Source organism: Calidris pugnax, unplaced genomic scaffold (assembly GCF_001431845.1).
Source record: "Calidris pugnax isolate Ruff unplaced genomic scaffold, ASM143184v1 scaffold56, whole genome shotgun sequence".
In the NCBI taxonomy this organism is placed as follows: Eukaryota; Metazoa; Chordata; class Aves; order Charadriiformes; family Scolopacidae; genus Calidris; species Calidris pugnax.
The window spans coordinates 12,751,195-12,774,973 of NW_015090839.1; the positions used below are offsets into that span (position 1 = coordinate 12,751,195).

Here is a 23,779-nt window from a genome sequence, read left to right on the forward strand (position 1 = left end):
GTACTCTTGCAAGAAACTTTGTCAAGTTTCTGGCTAAGATGCAGAAAAACACTTAAAATGTGATCCTAAAGCTTTCAAGAGAGAAAGCAAGTGAACAGAGCCTAAAATTTTCAAAATAAAAAATTAAGTTCCTGAGATTTATTTAAAGCTAGTTTCATGGATTAAGTCCCTGAAACCTCAAGGTTAGGACTCCAGTAGCCTCTATATAGTGCACAAATGTGATTAAAGTGAAATGAAAGGGAATACTTTTATTTCTCAGTCAAATGCATGGTTAATTCTCTTCACAACCTCTGTTTTTACATGTTGTTTATGAAATGGCATCTTCCAAGATCTTTAAATTTTCCAAATTATTCAGTAAGTTATTAGAAATGCCCAGCATGGAGACTAAGGCTTCCAACATACTGGCATTTAAATGGTATTTAATAATATGATTTGCTTACAACGTAAGACCTAACAAACACTGAAGTAAATCCGAGCACAAACTTGGATGGTTTTCCTCTACAATCTAGTGGGAGCCATTCCTGCAGGCAGCGTGGGGCTGCAGGCCGGCACCACTCGGGCCCTGTCAGGGGCTGCAGCCCCAGCCCTCCTACTGGCAGCATGTTTTCTTCTTTAAACCGAAAGAAACTGTCATTTCAAAGCGACTTTTGGAAAGGGCCTTGAAAATTACACTTTAAGGCCATAATACAGCGGGGGTCACACAGTGGACAGCCCCCACCACACAGGGCAAAAGCCCGACACACGCAGGCCGCCCACCCTCTCGCCCTACGCCGGTCTCCTCAGCACGGGGGCACCAGGGCCGGCGGCCTCCTCCTTCCGCCCTCCCCGACGTGAAAGCAGAAGGGCACGAAAGCGGGCACCTCCCCAGCCACGAGGGGACCGGCGTCCCCCTCCACCCCCGGGCCGAGGTAAGAGTCCGCCTCCGTGCGAAACCCGCGGGTTACTGGGGCGACGATGCTCCCCAGGCAAGCGCCATTTCCCCGTGCGGCTCAGCAGCCGTGCACCGCGCTCCCCGCTCCCGCCTGCGCGGCTGCGCAGAGCTGAGCGCCGCGGGATGGCGGCTCTCCCCGCCCCGGCCGGGCCGCGGGGCGGAGCTGCGGGGAAGTAGCGGCCGCGGCCGCCCCTGTCTGCCTCCGTAGCGGCCTTGCAGCAAAGGGCGCCCCGCGGTTGCCGCGACACGCACCCCCCGCCCCTGGCCTTCTGCTTCTCGCCGGGGCCCGGAGCAGCAGCCCCGCTGCCTTCCCTCCTCCCGCCGCCGCGTAGGCCTGGCGCCACGGGGTGAGGCGGTGCGAGGCATGAAGCTGAGCAAAGCCCAGTACGATGAAATAGCCCAGTTCCTGGGGCACGTGCAGCCCACCCGGCAGAGCCTGAGGAAGCTGAAGGAGAAGTTCCCTAGGTAAGTGCTTCCTGCCCGCCGCGGGGCCGGCGGCTCGGGCGGCGGCCGCACAGCTCGCTGCGGGCGGGCGGGGGGCCGCTGGGGGGCCCTCCGCCGGCTCCAGCCGGTGCCCCCCCCGGTTCCAGGCCCCACACGGTACAAAAATCACTTGGACACGCACACGGTCATCGACGGTCACCCTTCTGCTGGGAGAAGGGTGCCGCTTGCTCTCTGTGACCCGAGAAGTTGGCACAACATAAAGAGCGTGTCTTCCCCCCACACATTCAAATAAAAGCTTTCAGATCCCTTCATGAGGCTCTTAAACACCAAGTAGATCTTCTTACCTGAATGAAGCCATGGGGCTCAGGCTGTTCCTTGGTGGTCGAGACCAAGGATGGAATCCGACCTATGGTCCCCCAGCCCTGGTGCCTGGGGGAGATGGGGCTTTCGGAGCCAATAACTCTTTACTTGATATTGCTCTCCAGTTAAAGGTTGGAACTTATATCTTAGTATTCCTTCCTTGCCTGAGCTGTATTCAGAATTGTCAAAGACATTTGCAAAGGACCATAGGCTAGCATGGAAGGGTGTACATGACAGGATGTGCTTCATGCGCTGATCTTTGTTGCCAGAATTTGCTTACTACCACCAACAAGAGTTGTAAGGGACATCTTGCAAGGTTTTTCTCTTTTTTTCAGGTTTCAGGGAAGGATTATTAGTGCTGGATTGGACGGGAAAGGAGAGGTGCTGTCTCTAAAATGCACCAGACAACTGCAGGGTTTTAAGTGCTGTATGTAATTTGGTGAGAGAAATAAGTAAAACAGAAAATCGTTCCCATGCTTCCTGAGAAAGCATTGCTAGTCTTACCACAAGCACGGTTGAGAAAACTGTCTGAAGCTGTGTGTAACTTACAGTAAGTAGATGAAGAGCCAACATTAATTTAGCCTTTTAAACTGTCTAGTGAAATCTTTTCCTTTTCAGAAAAGTGCATAATGTAGTTAAAAATCAAACTGAGGGCATAGCCCTGTTGCAGAGAAGCAATGTGGTTGGTTCAGTGAGTGCGCTGAGTTGGGTTGTAGGAAGCCAAGTTCACCTTGCATGGTACTTCTGCAACTTGGGAGACCACTTACTGCGACAGCATATGTCTTAAGGAGCTTAGACTTGGCTTTATCACTTTGGTGCTAATGAAATTAGAAGAGAGTGCTAGTGTGTGTATATGCGTGCATGCACACACACATGGACACGTTCTCTTTTTTTGTATCCTTATAAAGCTATCCTGAAAGAAGGGTAGAATTTGGGTCAGTTTGCTTGGTCAATCACTGTGTGTAGGAACCCGCTTCCGAGACAGATCCACAGGCACATGAGCGTCTGCAACAGGGAAAATAAGTTCTGTCAGAAAACTACCAGGCCTTTCTGCTGGTACATTTTAGTTTCCAGTCCACTTCTTTGGTGCTGCAAAAGATCCATTGACTCCTCAGTTTTGGAACTTGATGACTCCTGAAAAACTATGTACTAGTTACAATGTAGAGTTATCTCAGGAAAAAAAGTACATTTTTTCTAAAGTAGCTGGCTTGGGTGTGGCTAATGCTGAACAGCAGAGTTGAGCGATAGTAGTTGCTTCCATGATTTGCTGGTTTAACGTATTGTCTTGTTATCCACATTATGAGATGAGAATGTCCTCTTCTGAATTCCACTTGTAGGCCTCTCCTGAATTTCTTTTGTTGATTCTGGGAGTAGGCTAAAATTTTCTATTTGAATGATGAATGAATTGATACTTTTTTATTTTAAATGTCTTCCTGAAGTATATTTTGAAGAGGTCTGCAGGTCTCCTTTCTGTGAATGGCTCAGCAAGCAATGTTTGTCGTCTTTTTGTTTATTTCTCATAACAGAGCAGATGCAGAAGACCCTCAGAGAAAAAGTTTTAAGTAGCAAACGTGTTGGGCTAATGATTTTGAGATGCAGCTAAATAAAAAGCAACACTGCATTCCAAGGCCACTGCTTGCCTTAGCAGCAAGGGAGATGCATTGAAATAGATACAAGATATAATGTGAAAAGAAGGCAATCTCTGTAACTGTTACCTTGTAAAAGAGGCCAGCTGCAGAGATTTGTAAATTTCTGTGCCATCTTAAGTGCTAAAGGGGAGGCCTTTTCAGTGTTGTGTTTTGTAACTGTGGAGTAAGTTTTTTATAATCTAGAACGTGTGTCATTATCTTTTAGGATGAGAACGGTCTGATTGGACTTCTTGGATGCTTTTTTTCTTTATGAAAAATAAAATCAAGCAAACAAATCCCCTCACCCCAATTTTCTAATTCAGTCTTTTTAAGAGAGTATTTCAGAAACTGTAATGGCACTTGCAATGTGATAAAGGTGTCCGTAACCATTTTGTCATTATTATGACAAACAATTGCAACAGTTGCTAATTCAATCTGGAAAGTACTAACATCCATAACAGCTGCTCTCACCTTGCACTTTTAGCCTTTCCCTGGGCAGGATCAGTATTCCACTGGTAATACAATACATAAATTGACAATTTTCAAGTATTTCTGATTCTTACTGCCTCATAGATCTTGAGAATCTCTGCATTAATCTGCTCAGGTTTTTTTTCTCATGTGGATTTACCTGTTGATTCCTCCCTTGTTTGTTGTGTTTCTTGAGGACTCACAGTTTATGCTTCTTATTTGTATAAAGTATCTTTCACACTTTGTTATGGGCCTGCTCTTGTTCTGCAGTTTCTCCCTAAAAGTAATTTGTAATTCCCATAAAACTGTTGCCACCTGTATAGGTATGCTGTGTGGTGCTTGCCAACATGACCTGTGAATCTAAATAATTTTATAACAGGGTAGGTCGTTCTTTACTATTATTGAACTACTTCAGCAGGTGAGATATAGGAGTGCTGTATTCTTCCATAGCACAATTAGTGCAGTCTGTATTGTTTCTCTTTCTTACTTAAAATTGATAAACAAACTTAGTGCCTCTAGCCCAACTTCCCTTTCAGTACCTTCACTTTTATTCCTGTAAAAGAAACATTCTTTTTTTGAGCCTATTTGAGTGCAAACTGTGTTTATAGAGAGTTTCAAAGTACTGGGATATAAAAGTATTAGAATTTCCAGCAGCTCCTCTGTGCAGGTCTTCACTTTTCTTCCATGCATCTGTTCAAAGAAGTACTGTCTTGTTTGTGTCTCTTCTGTGAAAGATTCCTTCCTAGTGATCAGGAAGAGCTTTCCTTACAGCAGAAAGATAAGGGAAGCTGGCATAAATGTGAGAGAAGAATCTTTTTTTTTTTCCTCCTTCCATTTTTTTCAAATAAGCAAGAGAAAAATGTGACGCACTTGATATACTTGATATATGAGTATGGATATTTGGTTGTAATGTTTATAACTTCCTGTTTGATTGTTGGAATGCACACAATCTTTGTTCCTAGAGCGCATCAAGTGATGCACATTCCTCTACGTTCATGGCCTGTCTAGTTCATTACTTAATATCACTTCAGATGTTACCCACATTTTCACTAATTATGTTGCTCTTTCTCCAAATTACTGATAGCTCTATTAAATCACACCAGACCTGGAAAACATCCCAATAAGATTTTTCATTTAAAAAGAACACATATCTGCATGGTAATGTCTCACGATGTAAAAATGTAAATTGGAAAATATAATCTGTTCATTATTTGCCCATTTTTACCACTTTCTCAGTGATGGTTCATACTGAAACAAAGGCCCTAAAGAAATTTACATTTATGGCATCAACGTTATTTCTTTTACTCGCCGCTTAAGACTGAGTTAACGTTTTTTTTTCTTCTTCTTTTCCAGTGTCATTGTTGCCTTTCTCTGTGGTTTTTAGAGTTGGGGGCAGATAAGCCTCTGATTTTCCTCTTCCAGCCAGTTTTATTTACAAGGAAATATATTCCTTTTTCATCAATAATTTCATTCTGCCTTTGTGCTGTTGCTTAGATTATCAAGCAGTACTGATAAGCCCAAGATGGTTGTGGTGGGCAACAGGATGGTAGAACTGCTCCTCTCCTTCATGTCCCTCTTTTTTAACTCTTTTTTTTTTTTTTTTTCTTTCCATTTCTGTGTTCTGGTACCTACTTCTAATGGAGGCTGGAGATTGAGTCAATGTGTGTCCTCTGCTCTAGTGCTCCCTGGAGCTGCTGTTACCCAGGAAGGAAGAGGAGCAGCAAAGCTCAGGAGCAGAGGGCAGCTGGCTGTCCTCAGGGCTTTCAGAGCTCTAGGCTCAGGACTCCAGCACAGGTATATTAGACAGGGAAATCTTATTTATGAGCAGGCAGCCTACTGGTGTGTGTGACACTTCAGTTGCACTCTCTTCTGCCTGGAAAGGCTCTCGTCATGGAAAAACTGACATAATTCTTTTAACTTCGGCTCTCCCTGCTCTTATGAATAGTTGGTGAATTATTTTGGAAAGCAGAGAAACTAGGCTGGTTTTCTTTACTCTGCAAACACTGATCTAGCAACCCTCATTTAGAAAGTTGCCTTTGTGCCCATGAGTGCTAGAAACTTCTTTCTTATACAAAAAAAAAAAAAATTATGAAGGCACATTTTGAGCTCCCTCTGCTTTTCTATATTCTCACTACTTAACAATGAAATAAATTAGTGCTCTGCCTATATAAAGCACCTCATTGACTTCAGTAGACCAGCACATGAGAGAAAAGGAAGTGGACATTAGTAGGAGATGCAGAGACTTGGTGGGAGACGATAAATGGCTATTGGTATATTTCCACCCTGTAAGTGGCAAACACTTTGTGCTAGTGTACTGTGTTTAAATGTTCTGGAGTATATAGCTACAGCAGCTTCAAAAACAGTTGAATTTTTAAAGTTTTGTGGGTGTTTTTTCTCCTTTTATGTTAGACTTCAGAGTAAACAAAGTTTTACACTACTATTTGCTTTTGTCTATTATATGTAGCAAAAGCCTAATGTAATTTAAAATGTGTTATGTACTTGAAGATGAATTTAACCTCACAGGTAGACAGATTGATAACAAAAGATGAGAAAGAGGTCCTGGCTCATTGTTTGAAACAAAAATTAACAATAATCAAATTTTCAGAAATGACCTACAATAAAATGCAGTGTACTCAAAATAATCTTAAAATTAAATAAAAATTTACTGTACAAGGAAATTATGTGAGCTATGAACTGATACTGTTCCCTTTGGAAAGATGTTCTTGCTATTTGAACCCTTGGTAGGAAATTCTCTGTAAAGGTATTACAGCTTTGATAGGCTAAAGCAGAGGGTGGTACACATATTCTCTTTTCACTTAAGTGCTAGTGAACAAGCCTTAAAGGACTTGTGACTGGCTGGATTTGGTATGTCTTGCTAAAAACCTGTTTGCTTATACTGTGACCCTGAATAGGAAGGATACTAATCCTCCCCTTTAAAGCAAAATATTGTGTGACAGAAATAAACGAAATCAGCATATAACTCTGAAGACCTTTGTTTCCTCTGTTATTTGTTAGATTTAATGTAAGATACCTATCTAAAATCTAGGTATTGATAGCAGTGGAAGCTTTCAGAGCAGAATGGAAAATACAGTTTTGCTCAGTTTTGAGTCCCTCCAATACCAACAGGCAGGCTTTAAACAGAAAATGCTTACATTGGCACATGTAAATTCTAGGTCTTCAGGACATGGCTGCCTTGCAAATTTGTGTGGAAAGAAGTTGAAAGGGGATTTTTGAATCATTTGCATGTTGTCTATTAACTAAAAAGTAGATGACATGTATAAGCATATGTCAACATGAAAGTTAATTTCGAGAGAAGTTCATAGTAGTTTTATGTTACAATTTTTATAAGTGTAATCATCCTCTACTTTATAAGCATTCCCACATATGTTGTCCATGCTAGCAAAATGCAGAGTTATTTTATAGGTTAGTCTTGAAATTTTGCTTGAAATACACAACCAAAATTATGGTTGTGCTTTCTGAATTCTTGAGTGCTGGTAAGACTCTTCCTTCTCTCTTAACCTTTTCCCCTTCCAATATGATGTACTACCATATGTGAGTACAGTTCATTTTATAAAAAAAAAAAAAAAAAAAAAAAAATCACACAGAACGGGACTTATTACACTTGTGAAATTCATTTTGGCTGAGTAAAGGGAAAGCCTTTTTGGCCTTGAGGAATTTATACAAACCACTTAGAAACCAGTCCTATATCCTTTGAAGATTTGATGGTGAAATACAATGATTGGAGGGGGCCTTTTAAAGCAGAAGTGGAAATTAGTTGCCTATAATTTGAAAATACATTCTGAGTCTGTTGTAGCTGTGTGTTAAGCTCTTATTTAATACAAAAGTAAAGAAAGAAAGAGATAAAAAGAAAAAAGGATGCAAAAGAAATTAAAAAAATAAAAGAGAAATATAGACAAGAGGGGAAAGTGGGAAAATGCAAGACATTTAAAAAAAAAGGAGAGAAAAAAGAGGAGAAAAAAGAAAAGGAAAATAAAACAGGAAAATAGAGAAGGAAGAAAGATAAAAAGAAAGGGAAAGAAAAAGAGAGAAAGGCAAAGAAGGGGAGGGAGAAATAAAAATATTTTCTTTCTGTTTCTTTCTCTATGTCAAACCTGGGGGAGTTGTCTTGGTGTACATTACTGTGTTGCTTCATGAAGTTTAATTTGGTTGTACTTTTTGCCACTTCATAAATTCCACAGTTGTGATAATCACCAGTAGGATAAGAATGTAAGTCTTGTAGCACTGTTTTTTCTAAGTATTTCATCCTAAAGCAAGCTTGTGTCATCAGACAGACCAACAGATGTCTGTAGATTTAAGGGCCAGATTATGGTGGTTGTTAAGGAAGGATGAAGTGGAAGTTTTAACACTGACCATATGTGCATTTTAATTGACTTGTGGATTTTAGGATACCATTATTTTCATGTTGCTTGTACTTAAGACCAATGATGATAAACATGATAATTCTTAATTGTATTTCAGAAACAGTTCCATAGTGCATCATTCTTCTGAAGCCTGCAAACAAGTCTAGGCTGGAGTTTTATGAGCGAAGAGGATTTGCTACATCAGAGGGGAAAATATTTTATTCATGTGTTATTTTTTGGACAGTCATATTCTGGGCTATATTACAATGGTACAATAAATTGCTGAATACACTGTCTGCTGAATATGACCTCACCATGAAAAATTTGATGCATTAGAGTAGGAAAGGTTGGAATATATCAACCTTAGCTGACAAGGGACTTTGAATTTTGACCTAACACAGATGACCTTTGTGTGCAATAAAAGTGAGTTTAATCTCCAGGTCAAGGTGGAGGTGAATGGTAGGGCAATGTGGATTGGTTTGTGCTGGCTGTGGCTGGATCACACCTAGCGAGCAAAGAAATCCAAGGTCTTTGCATTTCAGAGTTAACCAAATGCTTATTTACCTTGTTTCCTCGTAGCTGTTACACCACCTTCAAAAACTGTGCTCTACTGTAGGCAGCTAACTCTTCAGCAGCTGTAGACTAATTTGTTTGAAGCTCAGTGTTTCAGAATAAGAAGTGTGAGGTACGTATATTCTGCTCCTATAGATCATTGAATAGGTAAGCTAAATAAAATTTCTCCTCTAGCATGTGGAAGAAAGACTGTCAAGTATATTGCCTTGCTATGAAAAGGGTGAAATCTAGAAGCTTTATTTCTTTGACAGCTAACCTGTCTTTGGAACATCGGAACTTTATTCCTAAGTGGCTTATGCTTTTAGGAGGAACACAATTAAGAGAGCTCCGATATGTTTCACTAGACAAATACAAAGAAAATGGGTCCTTTTGAGCACTCCCTTGCTGTAAAAGGTATTTGATCAAAGAAGCTAAGTTACAAAATGTTTTGGGGGTTGTCTAGGTTACATAATAAAGACGTATAGATGAATTTAAATAAAAGATTGTCGTGTTTTATAGTAGTCACAAACAAAATCTGTCTTTTAACTGGCTGGTGTTCCGGGAGTGCTATTTTACTAACATACTAACGGTACATGCTCTGAATACTTTACACAGATAAGAGTGGTAGCGGTGGTGCTGTTGGAAGGAGGGGGAAGGAGGGAGTTCTCTTTAAATCAGCCAGGAAAAAAAAAAAAAGTTTGAGACTAATGGAAAGAACCTCTACTCCTTTAATAGAGCCTGCAAAATATATTCTCCAGGACTGATCAGCTCTGAAGGCTCTAGAGGTTTGATGATTGGAATGGCAGGAAATCACGCTTTCAGGACATAACGAATTGACTAGGCCATCCATCATTTGTTAGCATGCGCTGAAACGCTGGGTTTGTGTGCAGAGGTCTGTGATTTAGTAAATACTTGGGAGATGAATAGAGCTTACACACAAGGGAAGATATTGCTGTCCTTCAGCAGCCTTAGACACAGATCCCTGCTGAGAAGGCCGTCTGACAGCAGCTCATCAGTAACTGGCCTGTCACAGTCAGTGACGCCCACCAGCCATCCCCAGTATATTAAATGCATTTTTAATATCTGCTTCAGTAGATTTAATGAAGAAAATTTAGTTTCCATACTCTGATCACTGCTTCCTCAAGTGTTTTAAAGCATTGAGTGAAGCAGTTCCAAGAAAAGAACTGTGCTGATACCTGGAGGAGTTGGTGGAAAATGAAAGTGAAACAGAAGGCAAACAGGAGTGTTACTATCCAAACAGTTTCCTTAGAGCAAAAGAAAAGTGTTTGGAAAAAGCAATGATCTTCTTAGAAGCCGTTGCCCCTCCTGCAGAGGGGCCTTATGCAGCAGGCTGTAGAGCAGCAGAGGTGCAGGGCTGGAGAAGGTGTACGCGCAGTGGTCCTGTTCAGCGTGGCTGGGATTGCCAAAAGGCATCGGTGCATTTCCTACCCTTTCAGATGTCAGTACTTGAATCAGATCATCATCCTGTTCCAGCTTTCAGAGTCCTGAGAAGAGAGTGGCTATGAATGGAAGGAATGGAATAGGTCATGTTTTTAATAACCAGCATAGATTTTGTGTTGGTTTTGGCATTTTTGCGAGGGATGCAGTTGGTGAAAATAATTGTAGCGTCCCATGGTATTATTTAAACTGATGTAGGAAACAAATAATAAGACGCAGTGGAAAACAGAACTTCTGCTACTTTTAAAACTTAGCAGGTTCATTCAGTACTGACATTCTGCTTGTAAGGACGGTATGCAATTTTTTTTTTTAACTTTGTAGCAAATGATTAGGCTTTTTGCTGTCCATATATATAGATAAACTTCATAGTTTGAATTTCCTGGGAACTTTCAGGGAAAAATTCTGTTTACGTAAAGGCAAATGTGTTGGTTTTCATTTTCTAACGAGATTCAGTGCTTATGATATTTACTTCAAGACAGTAAGACAAACAACTTGATTTTGTTGCAAACATCTATTTGAAACATTCACTTCTTGAGCTTTTTTTCCCTCAGGAATCCATTCTGTGTTCACAGAAGAGAAAGCAAGTGCCGAATGAGACCTATAAATTTGATTCTTGTATGTGTCAAAACAGTAATGTATTAAATGCATATTATTATAAAAATTTAAGACGTGTGCTAAACACTTACATTTTTATAACACATGACAATATTAAATAATACATTTTCTTGTTAGCATCTGTTTGCTGTCATTGTTGGCAGGACCTATGATTTATTACTTAAATTAATGACTACAACCATTTTGGTCCTGATATATGCCCCTAAGCTTATCACATCACTTAATAAAATAACATACATGCTTCTATGAGAGTCATTTTTTAATTGTTTATTCCTTTAAGTTCCTGGTGAAAATACCATATCTCTTTGCAATGTGAAAGTCTCAGAAGCTTGTATTATACTTCAAAGTGAGTAAAATAATGGTAAGGATTAATTTCTCTAAGAATATGGAATACAGTAACTGATCCTGCTAAAATTGTCTTCTAGGACAAGCCTAGTAGAGCACTGGTACCAAAAAACCCAACAGCATTGGAGGAGGAGTGGAAAAATACTGCTCTATTTTCTTCAGATCCAGTGATGTTTAAAAGCCTTGTCATTTGTTTGTTTGACTAATTGGTACAATACAAGTAGATTTCAAACTCTCATTGGCATGCTAAGATTTCACGCTCCATCATTAGTTTTCAACTTGTATTTCATGGAGTCCTTGTTGTCCATGGACTTCAAATGGAGAATTCAAAGTAAATGTACTTCTTGTCAGCAGGCTTAAATTTGCCAAACAGGAATCTGCCCCCATTGTGGCAAACACATTTTGGTTTGTGAACCCCTTAGGTTGAAAAGTTCTGTTTTGTCAGTAACTAAAGCATTTTTATCTATCCTACGGTTTCTTATCATACATGTTTTTTTAAAATTCTAGTGTCAGTATCTGTAATGTTTTGAATGAGATAGAGATGTGAATTGGATATGTTATCCCTTCCGTGCACACTTCAAGATACCCAGTAGCCTGATTGATAATGACAGTCTCACTGCTTTATGCTGGAGAATTCTTGAACTTCAGTTCCCTGCTTTATCCTTCTCATCTGAATGGGATATTTAAGCAAGTTTTACTGTCCAACCAAACCGGAAAATGGCTTTGGGTCACAATGTGCTGCTGAAAAGAACTTTATTGTTTGTGTGGATGTCCTCTGTTTGCATATCTATATCTAGGCCTGCAAGGTCTTGGAAGTATTAGATAGTATGGATTCCCAGATACCTCCAGAAGCTTCAACAGTGAATAAAAATGTCCTAAGATAGCACTCATTATTCTTCTACAGAAAGCAGAATGTTGTCTAATATTTCTTTGAGTAAGACCCACACGATAGCAAAGGTAGTCTCTTGTATAATGCAGCCTGTCTGAAACCTTTTCAAAGACAACACAAAAGCTATGACCAAAATAGAGGTAATGCTCCTGTGACTGAATTCATATAAAGGATCTTTTGGAGTTCCTCGTTGTTATTGAGGACCCAGACAGCAGTAAGGACAATGTGTATCTCTGGTTCCACTTGTGGCTGGCTAGGAGATGGCAGAACTTCTCAGTGCACTACTGATACTGGTAACATCCAGTTCTTTATTGCACTTCTGTGGAATGCATGTGCGTATTATGAGGCTACAACTGGTACAAAGTACAATAACCAGTAGCCAGAGAGTGTGTAGGTTCCTACAAATGAAAAGGCTACTGAACGTAGCCATTTCCAGCATTAATATAAAATGCATGTTGTCAAGACAGCTGTCCTTCAGTTTTCAGCACAGCTGAGCAATGTGTCTTCCTAGACAAGTGTATTATCTTGGATACACAAAATATAAAAAGATAAAAATAGCTCGTAAGCTAGATTTCTGGTTCTTACAGAGCTTAAAAAGAAAGATTTGCTTTGACCAATTGGCAGGTACTCCAATAGGCCAAGTAAGTTCTGTTCCAAGTACGTGGACATCATGATGTCATTCCAATGAGTTACCTGACACAGAAATATGTTTTCCTTTATTCTGTTATTAGAAACAGGAGAATTTAATTATTGACCAAAAAGAGAAGTCGGACTACATTTTTTATCTCATTTGTATTGTGTTCCTTTGACATCAGTGGTCTGAGAGAGAAAAAGGAAAATGGTCTTGTATGGAATAAATACATGGGTTCAGTCTGAATATTTTCCTAGTCATATCTATTGGTTTGATATGTCCTCTAACAGCAGAGAGGTTTTTTCCAAACAAAACCCATTGGTTACCCAACTGTTATCTACAAGCTTCCTGCTTACGCTTTTTGTGTTAATTTACTATTTAATCACAGACCTCACCAGTGACAGGCGATCATTCTCATACATGATTATTTTTGTGGTTTTGAGGTTTCTGGATAGAGAATTTTGTCCATTTATCTGGACGTAGGTGCTTGCCATTTGAACATTTTAAATCTCAATAATTTAAAAATCTTACTCAAATTTCAGCTACGTTGTAGAGATTAATATATCTCTGTACAGAAAGGTTTGGGGTGGCCAACATGTATCACATGCTAATTGTTTGCTTTAGGTTTTTTTTTTTTTTAGTACTTAGCTCCCTAGTCTCTTCATCAAGGAGATATATATATTACTACCAGTGGAACTTTGCATTAGTGAATCAGGATGTTTACTGAAATAACCAGTTAAAATTATTAAAATATGCAGTGGAAAGCAATGTGCTTATTTTAATGTGCTGCTGAATATTAAATGCAAGTAAAATGGTATATAGACATGGAGCCATTTGTTATATTTTAGTGTATGAAGTGCAAACCTTAACCTCATAATTTTGCAAGTTCCACTTTGTCATGTAGCTGTAAAAGGTAATCAAAATAAATCATGGAAGATGAAGAAATATTTTCTAAGTCTTTCTGTATGCTTTCAGAAGTGGCGCTTGATCCATGAAATTTTAGTAAGCATATTAAATAATACAATATGATGTGCAACGTGTCAGGTCTGATAAATTATTTTGTATAGGACATTTATACAACATATGGTGAGCTGCTATGTGAACAGCTTAATGACTAAATTATGTTAATCTTTCTTGCCATATTTACTTTTCATTTAAAAAAACGGCGTTTTCAAATTTTTATTTTAATTTTTTGATCACTAGTAGATATAAGAAAGGTGTAGGTCATCTCCAAGAAGCTGTGACAGTGATCCAAGGTTCCTCAGCTGTGCGGTGTACATAACACAGATGTTGGGAGAGTCATCTGTCAGCTATGCCTCTCCTATGGAGTTAAAGTTCTAGGGGGAAAAGAATTCGACACAGTGCTGTCACTGTTACATTTTCACAATAGAAGAGCATGCAAATATTCAACCTCCTGCTTAGCAGTAGTGCCCTGTCTAATGTCTGTGCTGGTTAGAATAAAAAAATAGTGGGTGCATCTAGGGCTCATAGATCTGACAAAGGTCATGCTATGCTGGGCATTTGAATTGGAAATTGTCTGGACTTAGATTTTATAAAGCTCCCACTGTTGTCGGGGAAAATTTCAGCAGGGTTTTGTCCCTGGAGAGGCCTCTTAGGCCCTTTTCTGTCCTATGAATGAATTTAGATGTGAGGGTTTCTTCTGCCTTAAAACTGTTAAGTTCATTTTGCATACATCCCCAGAGAGAAAAACTGGCAGATGCTTTTGTCTTGGAAGTGTTTAAAAGAAAACTGCAGAACAGGAACAAGGGAGAGAAGGGGCCCTGTGTGGAGTCCCAGAACATTTTGGAAATGGCCAATATGCAGTTTTCATCAGTACTAAGGCGGGGCGCAATATGGTGCCTGTAGCTCACTAGGGAATATGAATGTTGATTAAGCATACTCCCAGGCTTTGAAATCCTGAAAGCAGTGTCAGAATAATGGATGTTGAGCAAATGTCAAGCATTTGTTAATTTCTCTGTTATTTGGAGTTTATCTACCATGATCAATCAAATAAACTAGTGCTTCTCTGTTGTGGCATGTGTCATTGATATGGTGATTAGGTGGCTAGAGAGGCCTTCTGCCTTTTTTTTTTTTTTTTTTTTTAATCCAGGTAACAGATTACAGATGAACAGCCATAACTTTAACTTAAAGATCTGTTTGCAGTTGGTTTAGTGGAAAGTGGTGCATTAACAAAATACTTCGGGGTACAGAGAGAAGAAAGTCTTTGCATATCTGCTGTGCTAAAGATTACATTCATGCCATTTTTTTCCATTTTTGGCCTTAAAGCTTTACTGTTGTGGGGAAGGAAAAATTGCCTTTAGGAAGAAAATTTTACTTATTCTTAAAAGGAGAAGTTTGAAAACAAAGGATATCCACCGAAATGGGTATTAATTTATGGCTCAGACCCCTTCCTCCCTCTAAATCTTTTGGTTTCTATAAACTAGGTTTTGACATCCCTTTTTTTTTGATTGGAAAACATGTTCAGGTGCCCTTTAGTTAAAAGTGAAGGGGGTGACTCTTTGACTTCTGTAAGAGGGTAGACTTTCTGATAAGAATATAGTTACTAACATGCAGAAATGTAAACAGCCCAGAAGATAGGTTTTTTTCTCCCATCTTCTCCATTGCCAGTTTTTCTGATATCCTAGTTCTGCTAATTTGCCACTCTTAGAAATTAGGTAACATACATAGACCTGATATTTAAATGTGAAGAACAAATTAAAAATAATCTGGAGGAGGAAAAGTCTCTGTGGCCTTTGCTACTTTACTAGAATATATGAAGACTTTGAAATGGGAGAGGATAAGGTTGGGATGTTTTGCGTGAGGCCGTTTTGAAAGCTGCCTGAAAGATGTTAACAGTCAAATTTCACTGAATTCCAGTGAAGTTTAGTTACCCCCGTCTCATGGATTTTATTTATTTGCAAAGTCTAGGCCTTATGTGCTTAATGTAAAGATGGCAATGTATATTTTTATTATGTTTTTGACAACTCCCAGAAATTTAAGAAGTGTCAGTGAGTCATGCTGTGTGTCTTGATGCACATTGAGGTCATCTTCAGTTTATTTTAACATACAACAAATGTTTAATGTTGAACTAGTTTTCTTTCTTCCTTGGCTTCCAATTTTATATACCAAGGCCTCCAGGCCCGTCTACCAAGACTGGTCAAATTTTGGTGCTTAATGAAGGTGGTGCTATATTTTGAACCTATTGACTGTTTACATCTGAAATGGTTCTGTTCAGTTACTGCATGGAATAAGAGTCCTCCTGGAAACCCAACCTTTTCTGTGGCACTGCAGGAAGCAAGGGGTATAGTCATTGTGTGGATTTTCACAGCAGTGCAAAGAACGCGAAAGAATAAATCCTCTGGAAAGAGGAGGGAGGGAAAGCAAAATCTTGTTGGTAGTGCTGGAAAAGAAGGTTAGAGAAGTTTTGGGATAGAATAATGTAATATTGTGATTACCTCTTGTCAGATGTTCCCTTCATATAGCCTGCCCATTGTAGGTGGACAGCTTTTTAAAAAAGAATGCTGGAAGACCTCTAGTAAAAAGCAGCAGTTGGGTTTCCTTCTTAGTGCATTTATGCCATCTTTGCAATGGGAAGTAGTAGATTAAATTAGTTTATTCCCTATATGGCATAGCAAGCTATATAGGGTTATTTCTGGGGGAAGTTACTTTCAGCTTCCTGGGGCTGAAAGTAGACTTTGTAAATATCTACATATATGGTACAAAAACTTACAGATACAAGGCAAAGTACTGTACTGTCAGCTATGTAGGTGGACAAGAATTATTATCATTTTTGCCTTTTGTTTTGGAATTATGAGTAGCTTTAAAATCATAAACTTTTAAATGATAAACACTGTTTAGTGCTTAAGACTAAAAATTTCAAGGGGACTAGCTATAAATGGATTAGTTTCTTGCCTTACGTCTGTATCGTTCTCAAAATTGGAATTTACTTAAAACTACTCTTCTGTATCATCCATGTTTGATAGAGCCAAAATGCTTTACATTATGTCCTGTATGGGAAATATTAATAAGATTCTGACTTGTTTAAGGAATTAACAATTTTGATTGAATTACTGGAACCTTTTTTGACTAAAGGTGTACACTTTTTACCCTGGAGATGGCTATGCAACAGTGTATGTGCCTGACATGTGATGCATGCAAATGCTAAATACAGTAGCAGCATGAGGCAAGTGTCATTAACAGTAATTTATGTAATGAAAGCCACCTGGCTGTCTTCGTAATTAATTGCTTGTAAATAATAAATTTAAATATAATTTATAGTTTTCTAAATTTGATTATATATTTTTAGGAGCAAATTGTTTAAGGGTGTTTGGGGATTTATTTAGTTTCAAATTGGCACGGATATGCTTTCTACATACAGGCTAATTTTTTAATGTAAAATGAACAGTCTAATGAGCTTCAAATTGCCGTTCACTCATAAAAATAGTTTTTCAAAATGAAATTTAAACATCTAGTTTATACAGGATGATATAAGTTTTAAGCAAAAAGTGGAATGATTTTCCCCTTTCTCCACAATTAGGAAATTTAAGATTGGAGTCTGAAAGACTTCTCTTGGCAAGGTATTCTGTAATCCAGTTCTTTTCCTGGGGGAAAGGGGAAGTAGCATGATAGAGTTAGCCAAACAAAATGAGGAAGATAAACGCAAAATGAATATATCAAATATTTATTTCCAGTAATGTTTTGTTCAATGTATGGATCTTGGCCCCATCAAGAGGGCAGATAAGAAAGGTGAGGGATGAATCCCTAGTTTAAATTGTGGCTTCTTTGCCTTAACTGCCTGTTGAGGTCCATTGCTGTTGCAGCCTAGGAGCATCTTTCTTTCACAACCATCATCAGATAACTACAACTTTTGTGTATTTTGTCTAATGGTTCAACATTTAGATTGCAGTACTAAGAAAAAGAGTCCAAACTTGCAAACATATTTTCTGTATAATCTTAACTGAGGTTAAATTGAAATAAAGTGTGGATTATGTACAGTTAAGTACAAACAAGGAATTTACAGAGGTTTTGTTTTTTTCTCTCAGTCTCTGGTATGCTGCTCTGTGCCTCTGCTTTGGGATGTGTTTACTGATTCTTTCCTGTGTATTTGGAAACCTTTCTTCTTGCTAAGTAACTTGTAGTAGTTGAGGACAGGGACATAAAAATCAGCTGCTTGTGTTAGTCGCAAGCTTTACCTTTTTTATTTAATTTTCTGAGAAAGTTTATTGGTAGACTTAAAAGGAGAGTTTTAGACAGTACCAGGAGATGGAGATGAGGAGGACTAATACTGTGATTATCAAGGTGTGTGTGGGAGACATACCCTATTTGACTCCTATCAGTTTCTTTTTATCAGTGGACTCCCTGACTCGATGATTAAAGGGTACCAGAGAGGTTCTGGTGTGTCTAAGGTGAAAAGATTTGATAGTCATTGAAGTCTGAAGTCAGAATATTTGAGAATTTCAATTTTGTGTTTCAGCACTGACATTGTATTTTTTTAAACCTGTGTTGTGAACCTGTTTTCATTCTGTATTGCATCTGAAAATATTTTTCAGCTTGAAAATTGAATCTTCAAAATTGTTTTATGTTTTTATGGAAAAGACTTTACTTGAAACATTAGTGAAAGAGTATTTATTTACAAAGGTCTCCGTGTGGGTTTGGCATTTAAGTAGGTTTCAAACATTCATGCAACAAGCATTGTGCTGTTTAACTCTGGAAAGAAAAAAATATCAGAACAATATCTCAGGCAAATTACTATCTATTTTCTGTACTTGCTTACTGAGATAATAAGACCACAAAGTATTTTCTTTTCATTTGGAAATACTACTCTTCTCTTCCTGTGTTTTCCGAGTTCCGTTTTTAACCGTAATATCTGTCAATGTTTATCCAATGTTAAAGCATAATGTGTTCCTTCTCATCATAAGCATAGGTCTATGAATGGAAAAATTGTGTGTCTTTATTCTGACTTTTCATTTCATTTTGGGGGCTGGATCAGAAATACTTTGTAATCTTTTGAATACAGCATATTTTGAGTTACACTTATATTACGCTGTTGAAAGTTAAGTGTGGTGTGGGTGAAAGAAGGTGGAATTTATCTCTGCGAAGAGCTAGTATTCTTTTGTGATCATTGCCTGTATTGATAATTTGTATTTACCTCTGCATTTTATTTTTTTCATGCCTGATGCAGATTGTTCATAGTCTGCAGTTGTTTTAAAAATATATTAGCCGTTACAGCAGACACCAAAAAATGAAGTGTCTACAGGAAGAATTGGTGCCCTCTTCTTAAAGGAACATCTAAGTCTTTCTAAATGAAAAATCATTCAAACAGTATCTAATACTGGCAATTTTCCTCTGTCTGCTGCTAGAACTTATTGGCCAACTAGGTCAGACATTATTAAAGTTCAAGTGGCCCAGTGGGAAAAGTAATGGCCTTATGCTACTATGAATTTTAAATGCTGCCATTTCTATGTATTGCACCATCATCTGTTCTCGCACATCACTAAATTGTATAGAAGTTGTGGGACCAGCCAGTGTCAAGGTCACAGAAGTGATGACTCTTCTCCAGTAGCCTTCTCAGAGCTTTGTCATATGGTTATTCTCATAACCCTGGCTATAGGCAGCCAAGTTGTATGCACATGCCTGCATTTAACCTTTTTATTATCATTGGATAGTGTTAAGCCTGCAGCGCAGGATGTCTTTTTCCTCAAACTCTTTACTTCTGGCTTTTATTTTAGTTCCAACCAAAGGTATGAAGTCGACTTTGATGCAAAGACAATTTTCAGAAAGTCATTCGTATTTAAACATTTTGAGTTGAGCTGTTGTACAGTTTATTGAACAGGATATCAGAGATTTTCAAAACTGATTAATGCTATGGTTCTGCAGATGCACTTGAATTTTATCTCGATTTGAAATGTGGTAGTCCTAAATCTGAAATGAGCATATCAGCAGGTACTTCTTGTCACATATATATTTTTTATTGAATTTTTATAGTATTAATATATTCATAATGGGAGTGTTTCCCCAACAGCACTGTATTGGCTTTGTAGTTCCCAAAGCAATAGCTACTGATGATGTTTCATTGTATAGAAGGCTTCTTACGCAGAGATAATAAAACTGGTTTTGTATCCCAGACTTGATCTGGTGTAACTGGAAAGCCGTAACATTGGAAGATAGCCACTTTACAGAAGTTACTCCAATTCAAACTCATATATTGATTTAAACACACATATTGACACACACACACATATATATAGACACATATATTGATTTAGCTTAAATTAGTAATTCACTGACTTCTGATAAATCAATATTAAATTTGTGACTGATAAAGTACAAATGTGTACAGAGACAATAATCTGCTTTTTGGGAATTTTCATTCAGAGAAGTGACCACAAACATATTAAAACTTTAGGAAATATTTTTATATTAAGAGCTGCAGTGAAGAGGGTTTAAAGCCATAACTGTTCTCGAGCTCATTGAGCCTCTCTCATTTCGAGTTCTTCAGTGCTTGGATGCATATAAACCTAGTGGTTCTCAAGCTTTGGTAGACCTTTGTTTTTCCTGAGCCTTCCTGAATCTTCGTGTGGAATGATTTAGGCTGCTAAGCAGCCTTTTTCCCATCCTGACAATCCTGACATGTAGAAGAAATTCTGAGAATCTGCTGGTAGACACCTCCTCTCAGGTGGGAAGGTTACCATCAGACTGGCTCTGGCTGATTTACGGGTGTTAAGTGTGGTGGTTGGTAGCCAACATCCTCCAGTTCTGGGAAGTCAAGGAGGCTCTACGCATCCCTGCATGTGTTACGCATTTCAACCGATGCTGCTAGATCTATTTGAAGTTCATTATTGACAGAGTTTTTAGAAATAAGAGCAGACTAGTTAGCATGTGATAAGCAGTACAGAAATGTTGCTTTCTGTAGGAGTCCCTGTTCCAAAGTGTTTGCAGTACAGAAGCTGAGAATTAAAAGGCTGTTTGGGTTTCTTTCATGTCTTGTAACAGGAAAAATGTATTTTAGACACACATTCTGGAATTTCAGGCTAGTGAGGAGGATTCCCTGCCCACCTTCAGTCATTTAAATTCGTCAAATATATATATTTCTTTCCTCACATAGATTCTTAATCAAGCATGGCAGCACCATGCAATTCTAGCCCTATGTTGTATGCCTTACTTTTATTTTAAAGCTCAATATTGCCTTAGCAAAAATATTTTAAAACTTACTATAGATAGAAAGGAAAAGTTCTTTTCCGGTTACTAGAAATGAGAAACTCTTGCTGTCTTTCAGAACATTTCTCAAAGGGATATGATTAGCAGTATATACTGATACTGGAGATTGTGGAAGGAAAGAAACAATTTCTTCCACTACCTGAATTTCAATAGTAGCTAAGTGCGATGTTGTATGTACTTCCAAGAGAAGGTTTGACACTGCTGCTTTGGAATTTCACATGTAACACCTTCTGAATTTTGGAAACACAGCTCCTGCACCCACATTCAGTTTTTTACCAATATATTTATCGTCGTAACAAGGTGGAATGTTCCATTTTATGAAAGGGAAGCAATAAGGCAATGTTCTTTGTAGATTTCATATGTTAAAAAAAAATAAATCAAGGCTATTCTATATAATTATAATATGTATTTGTTTCATGATGGACTTTGCTTTCGCCCTGCTTGTCTCCACTTGTGTGAATAGTCACTAGATTAAATACTGCAGTTAATATTTACTCTTGATTATTTTTTTTTACAGATCTCTCTAGATACTCTTCGTTTCATGGTAAAATACATGAAATGTAAAGCTGAATTTTTAGTCTTTCTATTTTAGGCAAAAAGTGTGGAGTTAAAGGTGAGGGAAAGAAAATTCATTTTAAAGTGAGGAGGTGAAGCAAGTAGAAACTTGGCTTTGTATCTGAAATTATATTTTTTTTCAGTAATCTCAGGAAATAAAGTAGAAAAGTGTGAGTTTTATGTTATCCCCAAAGAATTAATTATTTACAAGGGCTGATAATACAGTAGTTGCAGAAGTTGTCACATTTGGATTTCCTGGGGAGGCTGGAGTAAATAGCAAATATTAAGTTGGACACCACCCCAAATCTTGGCCAGACCTGCAAGCCTGCTTTGTTGAGAAGATGATCTGATCCAATTAAATTGTTTTTCATCCTTACTAGCTCCTTCTCAGCCAGAGTTTTATATCAACTCTAGTTATGAAGCACTGATCTGCGTCAGCATATTATCCGTTACTGGTTTATAGATGAATTCTCATTGCAAAACAAAACATTTCTGAAATACTCCCCAGGGATGATAGCATTTCTCCTCTACGAAATTCTGGGATTCATTAGTAGAGAATGGTGTAAATCATATCCTTAAATATTAAATGACCAAAAGACATATTCTTTTTCCAGCACCAGACTTGCTGTTGTCTTTTTAGCTTGACTGATCTTTGAGTTCTTAGAGATAATTTCTCTTACCTCTTGTTCTGGTGTGACTTGAGCATCCCATTCTAAATGTGGATGGACTTTGGTATCTGTAGTATTGCTTTTTTTTTTATGATAAGCAAATTTTAATATCTTTATATCATTTGGAACCTAGAAATGACATTTCATTTATTTAAAATAAAAGTTATTTTCTTTTTAAAAAAAGTAGCATTTTGTAGCAGATTTAAATTTCACAATTTTCTGCCTAAATCCAGTTATATATTGACAAGAGCACAAAGTGCACCAGGCATTCAGACATCAACACAGAGTAACAAAAGGTAAATTGGTTCATTATGGATGCTGGTGTATAAGAGTATATTTGAAGAGTGACGTTGGTTGCTTTGAACAGAGCTCTGGAAGTTAGATCCATTGCCATCTGGAATTGCAGAAGGAAATGTTTCCATGGAAGGGGCTGCTACAGAACTTAAATAGATTTAGTTCTACAAGATGGAGAACAAGTTAATTTATTAATTAGTTAAACTAGGTAGTACTTGAAATTGTGAGTTTGTGTTTTTTTGGTTTTGTTTGTTTGTTTCAGAAAATCAGCAAATCTGTACCTTGGCTCTACAGTTGGTGCTCAACAAGAGCTTATTGGACATAAACATATCTATATCCCTACCTTCCAGTAAGCCATGAGGATTACTATAAAGTTTATTCCATAAGAGGCAGTAATGCAGCACTGAAATGTTATTTTGAATAAATGATATTGTCAGTGTTATATTTGTTTTCCTGCATATCTCAGCTATATTAATTTGTCTGCTCATTTGCTGCTTTGAAATCCTGTATAGAAGCATCAGAGAATGGATGGAGCCCTAGGAATTTGGTGGCCCCTGTAGAAGTAATGATAACTTAGATGTCAGTACCCCTGTTGTCACTATGAACAGTTGTGACTGTGCTGTCTCACAATGCAAACGCCCATTCATGACTTCTGTTCCCTCTCCAAGCACACAGTACTCTCTTTTTCAGTGCTTTCCAAAACCATTGATGTTTCAGTTTTCCGTCAATGGCATCTTGCAATAGAAGCTCCAGCTGTGTTTTGAGGAGCTGCTTTATTTTGCCAGTAAATTGTAGCAGTGGAATTGTGGCAAGGAAGTGCTAAGTGTCAAATAAGTGATTTTAGTGTTTAAGAAGAGAACTATGTTAACCAGAAGAAATGTGGAAGCAGCCATGTGAAGATAGAAATCCACTTCTCCTGGGAAAGGAGAAAGATCTTCTGGTAGTAAGGCTTGAAATTCCTTGCATGGTACTATTGAAATAATTCTTTTTGTCGCAGTCATAATGTTTTTGTACTGCTATCCAGTATATATCCAACTTATTCAGTTATCAACTGAATTTTTTAGTGTTTCTGTAAGTCCTAAATGATCTCAACAGCTGGAAGCATGGGAGAGGACTGCTGGACTAAACTGAAGTAGTGTGAAGAGGGGGATAATGGCCTTATTTTTTTCATATTGCAGTGGGTACAATGGGATAACAGTATAGAAAGTACCATAATCGTAATGGGAATAGTCTAAAAATGCACAAATTGGTGTGGCAGTGGAAGAGAACTCAAACCAAACATTCACTTAAACGCTCTCCTATTTCATTTTGGTTTTTTCCACATCTTTTCTCCAAGTTCGGTTCTACCATTATGGCCATGTAA

General features: G+C 38.2%; 1 protein-coding gene across 1 annotated transcript in view; it reads left to right on the forward strand.

The window, feature by feature from the left end:
- The first annotated feature begins 1,064 nt into the window (after window positions 1–1,064).
- Window positions 1,065–23,779, forward strand: part of LOC106888005 (chromosome unknown open reading frame, human C15orf41) — a 130,105-nt gene continuing 107,390 nt past the window's right edge. Inside the window, exon 1 of the mRNA XM_014941923.1 lies at window positions 1,065–1,396. Coding sequence (XP_014797409.1) covers window positions 1,296–1,396 — 101 coding nt within the window. The 5' untranslated portion in view covers window positions 1,065–1,295. The remainder of the gene's footprint in view (window positions 1,397–23,779) is intronic.